General features: G+C 33.3%; 1 protein-coding gene across 50 annotated transcripts in view; it reads left to right on the top strand.

Annotated features, from left to right (window-relative positions):
* Positions 1–15,383, top strand: part of slo (calcium-activated potassium channel slo) — a 55,656-nt gene that overhangs the window by 14,954 nt on the left and 25,319 nt on the right. For 28 of the 50 annotated variants that reach the window (XM_089462424.1, XM_089462343.1, XM_089462518.1 and 25 more), the window contains 5 exons: positions 2,660–2,818; positions 2,975–3,086; positions 3,436–3,587; positions 3,957–4,124; positions 11,441–11,532. In XM_089462424.1, coding sequence (XP_089318550.1) covers positions 2,660–2,818; positions 2,975–3,086; positions 3,436–3,587; positions 3,957–4,124; positions 11,441–11,532 — 683 coding nt within the window. Of the gene's footprint in view, positions 1–2,659; positions 2,819–2,974; positions 3,087–3,435; positions 3,588–3,956; positions 4,125–5,616; positions 5,709–7,970; positions 8,063–11,440; positions 11,533–15,383 lie in introns of all 50 variants that reach the window. The other 22 variants (XM_018012787.2, XM_018012771.2, XM_018012461.2 and 19 more) reach the window with 2 other exon arrangements.

Raw genomic sequence — 15,383 nt, 5'->3', positions numbered from 1 at the left:
TACAGAACTCATGTGACTTCCTTAACAACCTCTGGGTGAGTTTGACATTTGAAGTTCAAGACTTTGCTTAGGTTCATATCGTTTTTGCGGCCCATCAGAGACTTCTGGGTGTGAGCATCAGAGAAAGAGATTGACCCAGTTTCTCACTGATGACCATAAGAACAAGAATATTCGTAGCAATAACAAGAGCAGCAAGAAGTTTTTATCATCTTTGTGGCCGTGTTACGTAGGCGTCGTTGTTGTTCCGTCTTCCCGGCTTCTGTGCTGCATTGATTACCTTGTCCAGATTACGTCAGCGGCGTATTGACTACCGATGACTACGGCCGTACATACCTAATGGGAAAGACTGACGTCAACAGCGGATGAGATTATGATTCTCTGTTTCATTAGATGCCAGCGACGATTAAGTTAACTTAATGAAAAGACAACCGGTGACCCGTGGCGTATACGTAATCTTATAGCAAAGCTATCTCTGAGACTTCTTGGTAGTATAAGCTGAACTACAACAATTTACTGCGAAAATGTTTCTGTATGCGATACGAGCATTTGCATAACAATAACAAACAACGAAAATCAGCTGTAATATAGGGCGTAAGTAGCTTGCGTGCGTCCTTTGCCAAATTTAGATTTCCTTTTGGGCTTTACTCTGTTCGATTATCAAAGCAATTACGTCTATGTGGCTGAGCGAGTAGCCAAACAGTGGCAATAACAATTAAGTACATCTACAATAGCACGAAGTGCCAGCAGACGACACTGTGTTGGCCAAGGGCCCGCGCCAGCCCCAAGTTGCTTCACCTTAACTGGCCTTTTCATTTTGGCAAACAGCCCTGACATTTAACTGGCGCTCGACTCGTGCAGCTGTTGGTGCTGCTGCTCCTGCTGCGGCTCCTGCTGTCGCGTTGGGCAGGCGTCGTAACTCAGTCCAGTAATTACCTGGTAAAATTTTCATTATTGCCGCAGATTTATCAGCGGAACGCCCTCGACTAATTGCTGCAGTGATGTCGTTGTCGTACCTTTGCCAATAAATCAAATGGGCCACAGAGTGCAGCGCAGATCCGGCCGAAACACATAAGCCCATTGAATTATTTTTGCATGTCATTCAGCTGTGCCAAGATGAGAGGCAGCTCATCAAGGCTGCAGCGACTCGAAGCACTAAATCTGCGCAAATATATGATATATGTATAGGATATATATTGAAATAAGAGCACTCTTCTCTCATGCCTGCATAGCAAACAACACATGCATCCACACAAATCATGAGATCTGCTGCGCAGTTCACCCAGCGACTGTGCTTATGAGCTTTGCTATGAGAAATTATGTACTCTCTAAATGCAGTTTTCAGAATGTGGTAATGTTATAGATATGTCTGTATTAACAAATGACAAGTCAATGGGCAATGGGTCAGCTATAAGAGAGCCCTTTTATACTGGATTGCCATTTTTAATGGCTTCGCGTTATAAACGAAGTACTTATTCTGCATAGGTTAATGTAAATTGACTAGCATATTTTTATAAATTTATATATATGTATGTACATGACTCTAAAATTATAGATTTTTTCATCCCTTTTCATGATTCATAACCGATCTTAGCCCATCGAAATTCTTGAATTATTATAATTAATTCTTTATATGCGTAAATATACATTTTTCTTACTCTTAGCTCTTTGATGATGGGAGATTTTGGGATCATGGGAGATTTTTTGTAGAATCTTTACATCATAATTTTTAACTTTACATAATTTTTAACTTTACTTATTGGTAGAGCCAAACCCCTTATTCAGTATAAAGGTTAATTAATCTAAAAAATTAAATCTTAGGACTTTAGCGCTTAATGATAGACGAACGGAACAATGAATGGACCGGGCTTGATTTTTTAGTTGAGCAAGCTCTAAATATGCATTAAAAATTATGCACTTTCGAAGGATGAAGATTAACTTTGTTAAAAAAAAAATATATAATTTGTAAACAACTCAAACCGTTTGGGATACAAATTTCAAATTTTTCATGCAGTACATCAAAAACTATTTGAAAAATAATCATTCAATCGAAATCATATGTTTTGCATAATATAATTTAAATTTAAACCTACGTGCATTCTAAATTTCTTTTTAAGTTGCCCAAATTGGTTGAAAACAAGATATTAAAGTTCCGCAAATTTATAAAAATTTCAAGCGAATACATTTTTTCCTGCTAATTGATAATTGAATTGGATTACCATACATTGAAGTTAATATTTTAATTATTGAAATAAAACATATTGAGATGATAAATTCAGTTTGATTATTTTCATAAAAATATTTCGATATTAAAATATTAAAAGTATTAAGAGCAAATTGTCCATTAATCGTTTATTTATCTGGTCTCTGAGCAAGTAAAGTTGGTAGAGAGTATATTAAATTAAGTTTAGTGCACAATAATATGTTGATTTATCAATGCAATTGTCAATAATTGTGAATAGTAAGGATATTTATCTAATTTCTTGGGGTTTATCAATCGGTCAGTAGATCTCGTGTTAAATTATTGTTTCTGTGCAAGACAAATGTGTATTTTTTTTTGCAATAGAATAAGGTCGTCCTCTATTTAAACACTATTTTTTCACTTACTTTAAGTTTAATTTAATAATTACTAACGGCATCCTTTTGCTCTGTTTTCTTTCAGGTCGTACTCGTATTTATACTCAGCATTGCATCTCTCATTATATATTTTGTTGATGCATCTAGCGAAGAAGTTGAAAGATGCCAAAAATGGAGTAATAACATTACTCAACAGATCGATCTCGCATTCAATATATTTTTTATGGTTTACTTTTTTATACGAGTAAGTTCTACACGTCATGCTTATTATATTTCTTGATTTTTTTCTGATCGCAATTCGATTGGCCATTAAGCCATTAGTTAATAATTATTTGTAATTTGATTTTGGAAAAATTGTAAATTGTAAATTGTGTTCTTTTTATTAACAATTTTTTTCCAGTTCATAGCGGCGTCCGATAAGCTTTGGTTTATGTTAGAAATGTACAGTTTTGTAGATTATTTTACAATACCCCCGTCCTTCGTATCAATATATTTAGATCGAACATGGATCGGTAAGCGCAACAAAAGAATTACCTAAATTTATATCAATTCCCAACAACGATTTGATGCATACAAATCGGTTTCAATGTCGAAGACTTTCATATTTTTACTATCCCCCTCCCATACACACACACACACACTCACGCACGCATAGAAATGCGCGAACACACGTTACCGTTAAAGTAATACTTCATTTAAATAGCTGTAAAAGGTCCTTTTACCGCGTGCCAGGATCGATTTGTATGCATGCAATGTGCTTTACTCAACATACATACATATCCACATATATATATGTATGTATGTCTCTGTGTATGTGCGGCAATTATAATCTGTGTCCATATATATGTGTATTATAAACAGGTCTTCGATTTCTTCGAGCGCTACGTCTCATGACTGTTCCAGATATTTTACAATATTTAAACGTACTAAAAACATCGAGCTCAATACGTTTGGCTCAACTAGTATCAATTTTTATATCCGTGTGGTTAACAGCAGCGGGCATTATACATCTGGTATGTAGACACACAAACACATATACACTCAGCAACACACACACCTACACACAAACACTCAACAGAAAAACGCACACACACACCCACACACTCACACTGTATTCAGCTATGCATGACGACCGCCTTCCAGCCGGCTCTGTGACAGCTCTGCAGCGCGTGCTTGAGCCAGTTAAAGAGATTACGTATACGCCGCGCGGCACGCTGTCACAGAGCACGAGTGTGGCAAGCTGACGCTGATAGCTGAGGAGGGCATGCGTGGCGTTTTTTTGCAGTGCCCCAAAAAGGTTCCGTTTGTGTTCAATATGAATAATCGCTGATGCGTATTTATTTGCAATTGATCGATTGCAATTGCATTTACTTAAAATTTAGCTGGAGAACTCTGGCGATCCGCTGGATTTTAATAATGCTCATCGTTTATCTTATTGGACCTGTGTCTATTTCCTAATTGTGACCATGTCGACGGTAGGATATGGTGACGTTTACTGTGAGACTGTCTTGGGAAGAACATTTCTCGTGTTCTTTCTGCTCGTCGGCTTGGTAAGTTGAACAACAAAATGCTGAAACACTGAAACAAATTACACATTAGCAACAAATATGTCAATGAATCCAAACTCTCTTTTAGCAAATATAGACAATGTTTCTCTCTCTCTCTATGTCTCCTTCTCTAACTCTCTCTCTCCCGATTCCCCTCGGTCTTACCCAATTCACATCGAGGCCCATTGAGTTTTAGGCCAAGCGACAGCGGTGTTGTCAGTGTGGCAATGTGTGAATGGTTCGAGTTCTGATTGTTGCCAAACGTACCATAGTACAGTTGCGCTCAAAACTAGCTTAGAGAACAAGTATCCAATAGAACATGTAAACTATAGCCTCCAGTAACAGTAACGTTAACAGTACCAGTAACAGTACTAGTAACAGTAACAGTAACAGTAAGAGTACCATTAGCCCAAGTACTTTACTCAACCTGAAGTTGCCCCTACAGAAAATACAATCCGAGTCTTAGCTTAAGGATTTTATCAAACAATATTTTACACTTTATTCAATTAATAATCTAAAAAAAAAAAGAGTATTTAAAAGATATGCTACGTTTTTTTCTTTGTAAATACAACATAGAACGACTTAATAATGGTGCACCAAATTAATTATGAAAGTTTTTACTTTGAGACTAAGTTTCATTTATCTAACTATCTTAAGCATTCATCAATCAAAGTTTCGTTAGTTTGACATCACTTGTAAGTAAGCTTAACGCGTTCCAACGTGCGGTCTCATTATCCACTCTCGATTTGCTCTTATCTCTACCCGCACTCTCAGCGACATATACTACATACTTACTCGTACAGCAGCTGGTAGTTGATTAACTTTGAAAAAAAAAAAAAAAAAAAAAAAAAACAGTTGCCTTTCTCCGTTTGTTTCTTTTTTCTGTTTTTTTTTTTCCTTCTTTTAAATACAAACTCGAAACAGATGCATGCAGTTTATATATTTTTTGTATACATATACAATATATTTGAATTTTCAATTTACCTTTGATTTGGTAACAAACCACAACAACAACAACAACTCGTAGACACCGACACTGACACTGACACCGACAAAAAGAAAAACAAAAATATGAAATTGAAAAACAAAAATGTATTAGGAAGACAGCGAGAGGGATCATACATATATATGTTATATATAATAATAACAATAATAATCAAAATGTTCCCCATATATAAGGTATTTGCTTTTTATTACTGCATGCTTTATGCTGGCTGCCGCAAATTTGACTTGAAAGTAATTTAACCCAACTGCTTTAAGGTTCATACTCAGATAAGCAACTTAATTTAGTGTAACCATAAGTAAGAGCCTCCTCTGGTGTGACTGCCTGATCTCGATTCGTACCCGTGAAGCAGAGGAAGTAATTTATCTGTAAACCTGTTGCTCTACCACACACACACACCTCTTAGGTCTTAAGAATCTTTGATTTTGCTCAACAAACTTGTTAATTTCTTGCTGTATTCGTATGTGTGGCATATACATATATATATTTTAGGCAATGTTTGCCAGCAGTATACCGGAAATAATTGAACTCGTTGGTAGTGGCAATAAATATGGCGGTGAACTGAAAAGAGAACACGGAAAGAGGTAGTCTATAACATTCCAATATTCAATAAAATAAACGACATAAAACATCACATTTAATCAAGAACAAAAAATGAGAAACATTAAAATGAAATGTATAATACTATAAAAACAATTAAACACAAATATCGATCAATCAATATCAAGTTGAAGATGCACCGAATAATTTGCATTTATTTGTAAAAAATAGATCAAAGATCTATATAAAATATATGCTGGAAAACTTTAGTATGAACTTTAGCTTTGCCTTTTCCAGCAGCTCAATTTCAAAACTTGAATTAAAGTCAAATGAGGGCTATGAATGTGCTTAGCATTCGTGTTAGGAACACAACAACAACAATAACAAAAACAACTCATAATCAGTAATCAATTAGTTACGTTAATATTCAATTATCAAATTACGTACTTAGTCTGTTACCCTTTGTTATATATATATCCGTAAACGATTATAATTTACCAAATGGATTTGTATTTTGGTAACTCGCATACAAAGTTGACTGTAATGCAAAGTTCTACTAATATATACTATATATTTACCCATCATCAAATGTAGCTGACAGTCAACTCTGACTAATAAAAGTCATCTGATTACCTAAATAACTTTTCAATAAAATATATATCTTACCAAAAAAGAAAACAAAAAAAAACAAAAAACATGATATTGATAAATCATACAAGTATAAAGAACTTTACATATTATTATTATTTAAATGTTTTTTTTTTTATACAGATCAGTTAGTCGTCTATTTTTTTTTTATGTCAAATAATTATATTAGGGTTTTTGTATTTGTATTTTGCTTTGACTTATTGATGAACTCTCACACATTGCTTTCAATTATTTATAGTTATCAATTCGTTCTCTAAACACTTTGTAGGCGTGTGTTTTACATGAATTTTACTTTTGGCCCGAATACTCTGTCCATTTCTTGCTTTTCCGTTAACATTTGAGTTATGTTTGATTTGCCATGCTTTCCGTTTTGATTTTGCAATAAATAACACCAGAAGTACAACTAATTTCAGAATAGTTAACGGTTTGTTTTTTAATCATTTGTTCAACGTTTTACAGCATTTAAGCAACATTTACGGCGCCTTCTTGTTAACACGATTAAACTTAAAAAAAAAAACATCGGTCACGCATTGCCAAAAGAAAAAAAATTATTAATTAAATTTTTAAGTACACGTTAATTTCAATTTGAAGAGAGTTTAAGCTACATTTTGCAATAATTAATTCAATTTATAAATATTGATCCTCAAGTAAAACGTTTTTTGTCAGTGTCACCGTAAATAACTAGTCCATCGAATTTCTAATACCTTTACAATAATATTTATAATTATTTGAATTTTCATTTCAATTTGTTTTATTTTGAAAGACAACTTCCAGTCAAGTATTATAATATAAATATATTTTAATATTTTAAATATATTGTAATATTTGGAAATTGTCTTTCGCTTCGGTAAGCCGAGGCTTTTCTTTATTGTATAATCACTCAACAAGGCATTTAAGCATTTAGGTTTATTTATTACTCAACAACTCTATCTTTCTCTATCATTGCATAACATTTAGCCTACTCACTAGAATTGGAAGCTATCGCCATTTAAATTTCACACCTTCCCCTAAAAATAAAAAATAAAACTCATTCGTGCGCGCCTAGCTGAGTCGAGACTAACTTCGCACACTTCTAGGCAGCCATAGAGCACTTGTCGTGTACAGCTGTAAATCTGTAAATTTTAGATCTTGAACAAATACGTAACTACAGTAAATATTATATTTAGATGCGGTAAAAGTGAATATATCTTTTCAGAGATCCAAAACTGTATATAACGAAAATATAAATAACAACCAAAAATCAATTGTAAAATTAGCTGTAAAATTGAGCGAATGTCAAAAGTATGTGAGCGCGTATGTATGTATGTATATATGTATATGAGAGTGTATGTGCGTATGTATGGGTGTGCGAGTGAGTGATCGGATTGAGAGTATGTGTGCATCACCAGCGTGAACCGCGTGGTTGTGGGGGAGCTGTGCTTCCTCCTCTTGTCCAGCGTTGTCTGCTTAATTGCATTCACGTCGTCGCGTCGTCCCCTTTACGAGTCTTGTGAGTGTCGCATTAAGTGTACTGCAAATTCTTTTTAACACAACACCATCCAAAAGACCAGCAACAACAACTAGTTAGCCAAATACTAAAACTGCAATTGTAACTGAAACTGAACTATTTTGGCACTTCTCTCTATATTCTAAAAGTGTATGTGTGTTGTTGAATTTAGGCCGTGTTCGCTAGTTGGATACCAGAAATCACTGAACTGGCTGCCCAGAGAAGCAAATATGGTGGAACTTATAGCAAGGATCCTAGAAAAAGGTACACGAACACGTTGCTGGCTGTACCACAAAAAAAAAAAAAAAAAACATACAAAAAGAAAAAAAAAAAAAAAATACAACAAAAATGCAATAATATAAATCAAAAACCAAATAACAACAACAACACCAAAAATATAAAATACCAGAAACTATAAAGCTACAATCGCTACAATCGAATTAACCTAAGTTTTTCTTATATTGCATTCTTACTAAACTTCAGAAATTCAAAATGAACAACCTTTTATACGATGTCTTATTATTATTTCACTGCTGTTTTATGTCCTTTTTTTTTTTTTTTTTTTTTGTTTTTTGTTTTTTTATTATTTATTTCTTTATTTTAATTTGAGTGTTATTTGACGTCACTTGAATTTGCATAAAAATGCTCAGACATTTGTTTTGAAACTCTTCTGCTCAGCAGAGCCACAGAGCAGTTGATTGAAACAGCAACGAAAAAAAAAAAAAAAAAAAAACAAAAACAGGAATACTAAAATCAGATCTGAAACCACTTAAAACAGTTGCAAGCAGCTTGAATTGAATATTAAAAAAAAATTGTTAAGTAAATCAAATTTGAAACCTTTTGAATTACCCACAACGGCATTGGTTTCTTGGCGGCATGTGAAAGAGCAAAAGAAAGAGCAGAGTTCCGACTTGGCTCTCTTGAATGAAATACGTAAATCAAGCAAGGCTTAAGCTTAAATGTCGAATCTTTGGTTGTTGTCAAATCCTTCTGTAAGTCTTGTTATCTCTCTAAAATATAATCAAAATGCTAAGCATCATCACAATTGTTGTTTGTCAGTTGGCTTCCTTAGATGATGAGAATGTATGCAAAGCAGCAGTTTCTCTGCTTTAATTGAACCCAAAAGCTTTTGCCCTAGACATCGTAGCGCCTGGCAGATATGCTACACTTTTTTCCAAACACACATTGCAATATCTATATACGAATATAAGCAGAAATTCTGGCATCTCTCTTCACACATTACACTACAACAATGGATTACTACTCGTACTGCTACGATTCGAATGATAAATACTCTGTATACGTTAGTGTGTATGTAGTTTGGCTTTGACAATAACATTTATTGATTTCGTATTGTATTCGTTGCGCTGCCATAACTCAAAGCATGCATCACATTTGTTAGCATCATTTCGGAATTGATTGTAAAAACAAGCCAACAGAGCAAACAAATTTATACACACACACACACACACAGACAAACAAACACACACATACACACAATCTACATATTTGATATGCTTAATTCGAATTTTTGAAAGACAATTTACAGAAGGGTTTGAATTAGTTGTGTGTGAGTGCTAAAAAAGAAAAGAAAAACCAAAAAGAGAGCAGAAATCGATGAATTTTGGCATATTTAGCTGACGCCGATGCATGGCTTCTGAGCTCTAAAGCAGAAGTCGTAATAAATATATATTTTGTTAAATAAAAATCCTGATTTGTTTTTACATTTTAAAGCTTGCTCTATTTTCCTTTAATTTTGTTTTTCTTTTGAAGAGCAATTATCTATATATGTATATGAAAACTCAAAGTGTCAGCTTATCTTGTATTTAATTTTGGGCTTTACTTAAACCCTTTTGAAGTTTGCCAAAAAGGTTTAACGAGCGAGTTTTTATGCAACTTCAGAGCAGAGTCAATTTATACAACAAATTGGTTTTGTTTATAGTTTTAGTTATTCCCCCGTTGAAATGCTTCGAACCAAATAGCTTTTTTCTAAGTTTGGTTTTTGGACTTTCTTCCAAATAAATAACAAAAAAATAATTTAAAAATAAAAAAAAAAAATGCATAACATTAAATTGTTTGTTGGTTTGTTTGTTGAAACACACACCACGTTGCCGCTTAAGTTCTGTATTGATTTGATCTATGAACATTAATAATAATTTATTCGAATTTTAATACACGTTTTATAATTCTACTTAAATACTACATAAACATTAAACAATGAAGTAGATATGTTTTTTGCAATTTTATCCACTACCTACTTACATATTATATTGAACTCACTTGTAATTACAACATACATACACACACACACACTCACACACACACACACAGACATATTAAGTATGGCATCGTGAATGGCCATGCTGAACACAATTTATACAATTTACATAGTTAATCATCATCTCTATTAAACATACTTAAAGTCGTTAATTTGCTTGCACCTAACTACTTAGTATGCCGCAGCCACGCATATAAGAGTAATCAAGCTGCGCGAATCGGCGCTGCGAAACTCTCTCGATGATTTAATTAAGACAAATAAATTATTTGTTATCAGTAATAGTTGCAGTATCTCTGTGTTTAATCGTTATCAGCATCAGTATCCGTATCAGTATCAGTATCAGTATCAGCATCATGTCCACATTCGAATACTCTTTCCCGATTCCCGCCTCCAATTAAGTATAGACTCTCATGTACACCATCCACAGATACAATGATACAACGCGTTTTGTTTGTTCTCTATTATTATAATTATGAAGTGTTATTGGAAATCCACACACACACACGCACACACAAATGTAAAATGCAACACCCAATCTTATCGTAGTTGTAGTGACCAACAGGCGCCAAAGCCCAGACCTATCATCCAGCTAAGGTCAAATTAGATTTGCATTAACTACTGATAGCTGTCTGTACTTGGCCCTAGAGATCTTCGCAGTTACTATGTGTGCTCAATTTATATCCCAATACATACACATATATATACTCTCTATCTATATATATATTATAAGATAACACGTTCCCCCAAGAAATCGAAAGCCTATTACAAAAAGGATAAAATCTACAAAATTAGCTGCAGACTGTTGAAATGGTTGGATGATTTGTGAAGAAAAGTAAAATGATATGATTTTGTTTTCATTTCTATTTCATTTCGATAAGATATTCTTTTATTATAATTTCCATATATTAGTTCTATATGATTTCCAACATTTAGCAACTTCAGTTCTCACAAATATGACGACTGGCGTTATCATCTAAAAAACAAGAAAAGAAATAATAAAAACAAAACAAAGCAACAATAAATGAAAAACTGACAAAACCACCATAGCATCAATTAGCAGGTAAAAAATAAAAAATAAAGTGTTGTCAACGTCGTTGAGCTATCTATCTATCTAGCCATAAACTTACATATGTAACTGTATCTATATAGCTTTTGTCTGCCAGTCGATATTTCACTCTGCCAACATATGTATAGTTATATAGATATATATATTCTCTTCCTCTGTCATCCCGTTTTCTCTGTCTGTTGAGCCCCTCGCGTTCTCTGATCTGCGGCTATATGAATTTTTGTTTTATTTGTACCAATTCAAAAGACAACAAAACGAAATACTTCACTATCATCATTATCTTTCATACTGAATACAGGCGATTTTTGCAAGTTGTATACCTGAGATTATAGACTTGATTGGAACAAGAGCCAAATATGGGGGCACATTAAAAAATGAAAAAGGGCGAAGGTGAGACCAACTAAATTTTCTTACAATCAATAGACAAATAAATAACCAACAACTGACCTTAAAAATGTAAACAACCAGACTACTTACAACCACAAAAAAAAAAAAAGAAAAAATATATAAAACATATATCGAAGTAAAAGTTTTCAATTAACCAAAAGACTTTGCTCTGATCATTAAACACCAAATCAAAATGAAATTTCTGCAAGTGACAAAAAGAAAAGAAAAGAAATGTGAATATTAATCAAAAAGAAAATGAATAAAATTATATCTCTATTGTGCAGTATTTACTTTTACTTTGCGCTTCATTCATTCAAATCCTTTTCGCGTGAAAATATAAAAATCTGAAATTTGATTTTGATTTTAACAAAAAATTTTAACCAGACAAAACATACTACTACATAACTATATATATATGTATATGTATACACACATGTATATATATATAATGTATATACACTTCTACAAATGTTACAGTGCCACACAAACACACACACACACTCACACTGAAAGCCTCACAGAGCGCGGCCAACTAACAAGCATAGCAGCAAAGCAGCTAGCGAACGGCATCAAAACACACATATTACTCATACGCCCCATGGGCCGGTATGGCTATCCAGCAATACGTTGCTATACCTTCTAACAACAACAACTACTACTATCCAATCAATCCATCACAAACTCAAAACGATTTCAGAACATTCGATCGATCAAACACACACCCACACACACTCACACACACAATTACATTTACAACAAAAACAAGAACAACAAAAAATAATTCTGGCAAATGAAACGAAATTACAAATGCAAAAGCAAGAATCAACAGAAATATATTTATACTTTTCAATTTTAATTTACAACAACTACAACCACAACCACAACAACAGCAGAAGAAACAACAACAGAAACAACAACAAGAACTCATTTTGTATTCGTCTCTTGATTCATTTTGCTTTCTATTTATTCGCTTTATTTCAAACTTATTGTGTCGTCTACGTTGCTCTACGTAGTTAAACTAAACTGCCAATGCAGGCGTGGCATTTAGGTATTTACTATATTCTCATTTAAAGGCTCGCCCCATCGATATGATTTGATTAAATTGAATATATAAATATATACATATATCTATATGATTTGAATTGTATTTGATTTATTTTTGGATTGGCATTTTTGAGAACCATTGAAACCTGTTTGAAAACAATACAAAAAAATAAAAAATAAAAAATAATAACAATAACAACAAAACATGTATCGTAATTAAACTGTTCTGAGTGTATAATGTGCGTACTCTTAACTACCAAATTATCTTGTTGTAACTTTAATAAATTCTTATTGATCGCCAAAATTTATCAACCTACTCTTCTGCTCTCTTTACATATCATATCTATATCTTGTTAACAAATTTTGATTACCTTCTTCATTTCTTAGTTGTCCCAGCGCAAATTCACGGCGCAGGTGTTGCACGTTTTCAGTTTCTAATCTTTAGTTGACTCTACAAAAAACAAAAACGAGACAAGAAAAAGAATAAAAATAAATCCCAAACAAAAAACATCAATTAGAATTTCAGCTAAGTAAAGAGGCAATGGGGTTGGGTGGGGCAAGATTGGCTAAAACCGAACCTGAACGATTTTTTATGAATTTTGTTTGTCCTTGGTTGAACTTATTTTGTATGCCATCATCTAGTCATGTTGCATTATATTAGCCCTTGGAGAATCAGTGATTGGTGTTTAATAATATTGTGTTAAATATTCGTAATTGTCTATATAGTCCTTGATAATCGAAACTCGTAATTCGTATATAAATAAATATATATATATATGTATATTATGCAAATCAATTAAACGATCAAAACATCCAGCGATAATAATGCATATTAAAATATTCCATTAAATAACGAAAAACAAACAACAACAGCAACAAACGTATACGTAAATATTAGAAAATCGCATTAAACAATGTACACACACCTAACTTCATTTGTCAAATGGTTATAGAGAAACTCTCACATTTTTGAGCATTTAAGCAACTCCTAAATAAAGCAGCAGCCCCTTGAGATCTGTAATCTTAATCCGAATCAGAATCCGAATTAGCAATATTTTTGTCTAGTCCGTAAACAGAATTACGTCAAGAGCTGCATTATTTTGAGTTTGGTTTTTATGTGCAGTTCTTCTAGCCATGCATTCGATTTGTTCAATAATCATGTGACATCAAAACTAAATATGTGTGTGTACAATATCTTAATAAATAAAATAAAACTAACGATGCTCATATATATACAAAACATATAATACTTTTAATCTCTGTCCCAACTCTCTCTCTCTGTCTCTCTGTGTGTCTCTCTGTCTCTCTCTCTCTGTCAATCTGTTTATGTCTCAGTTATAAGCTACTTCCTATTAATGTTGTAGTTCTTGAGAAACTTGTATTTATGTCTTCCGCTATATAATCGATTTCATAAATTTTAATATATAATGAAAAAACCAAAACCTATGTAATTGTTTGATTTTGTATCCCCTTGGTTCTTTTTATTGTTTCTGTCTGTGCTCTGTCTCTCTCTCTCTCTCTCTCTCTTTCTATTCTATTCTATTTTATACTTCTGTCAAACGAAAAAACCACAATAAACCATATTACAATCAATAAATAAACGAATTGGCGCATATAACAAGCCCCAACACAACTTAACATGAACATCAATCAATTTGCGTTGTAATTTGTACTTCTGTTAGATATATACGTAACTCTCAACTCAACTCAACTCTATTAGCTCTATCAGCTCTATCAACTTTATCATCGTGTTATGTGCTATGTATGGATGCGATTTAGGAATTGGCTTGAACTGATTGACGCCATTTGTCTCACAGTAATCCATACCTTACCATTTAGTTCTCTGAATCGTGATTGACGTGAAGTTGTTGAAGTACTATATACTAATCATATCTCATATAGAATTGGGATCGCCTAGGTCGAGACTTTGTAATGCGTTCACAGTCTTTGGTGAGTCTTGAGTGCGGTTTCTGGTCAGAAACTCTTGCCGCTAATCGAAAACGCAGAAACCTACACAAACGTGTGATAACCAAGAGAAATACATATACCCGATACCAATACATCCGAATCCCACCAATACATAAAGCACACATTCAGTTATTTTCAAGCTCTCAACTAGCAACCATCTCTGTACCCATTTTGTGTGGTTCATTTTGAGTTATTTAGCCCCATCGACATTTATACCATATTCATGGCACGTAAAGGACTCATATGAAACGTAAACCTCATTTGTTCAATGGATTCTTTTTCGGTTCCTTTTTGGTTTTTAACATATGCTTCATGTGCGGAATACATGAGCTGTATTGATCTTAAAAAGTAAATAGAATATCTAAATGAAATGCGTGGCCAGGCAAAAACTTTTAACTTTTCACCTATTCGAATCTATTCGTTTCCCCCGATACTATTGCATTTTGAGAACAGCAACAACAAACAGCACATTTTTAATCAAAATGAACACAACGAAAAAGCATTGCAATTTAGATTAGTTCTAGAGTTAGTTAGCTTGCTTTCGATTTAGAGAATGAAACGAAACTTTTTCCCAAACACCAAAAAACCTTTTGACACTATTTAGCGAAATTCATTCACCAAATTAAAAGCAATCATCAAAATAATCAACTTAACTCATTTACTCAACATTTCTAAGGTCATTTCTCGAGTCGATAGAGGGTATCAGAGATAAAGATATCCTACTTCCTTTGAGTGTTATCGGTTCGTTTACACCACAATAAATTTATCGTAAGCTGATGATTAAAATAAATTTATGGAATTTATGTTTTACATTGGATTTGCGGTTTCTTTTTTTTATCAAC

The sequence above is a fragment of the Drosophila arizonae genome, chromosome 2, assembly GCF_054131065.1.
Source record: "Drosophila arizonae isolate 15081-1271.41 chromosome 2, UAZ_ARI_1.0, whole genome shotgun sequence".
Taxonomy (NCBI): domain Eukaryota; kingdom Metazoa; phylum Arthropoda; class Insecta; order Diptera; family Drosophilidae; genus Drosophila; species Drosophila arizonae.
The sequence above is the reverse complement of the archived record's forward strand: the minus strand, read 5'-3'. Positions and strand labels throughout refer to the sequence as shown.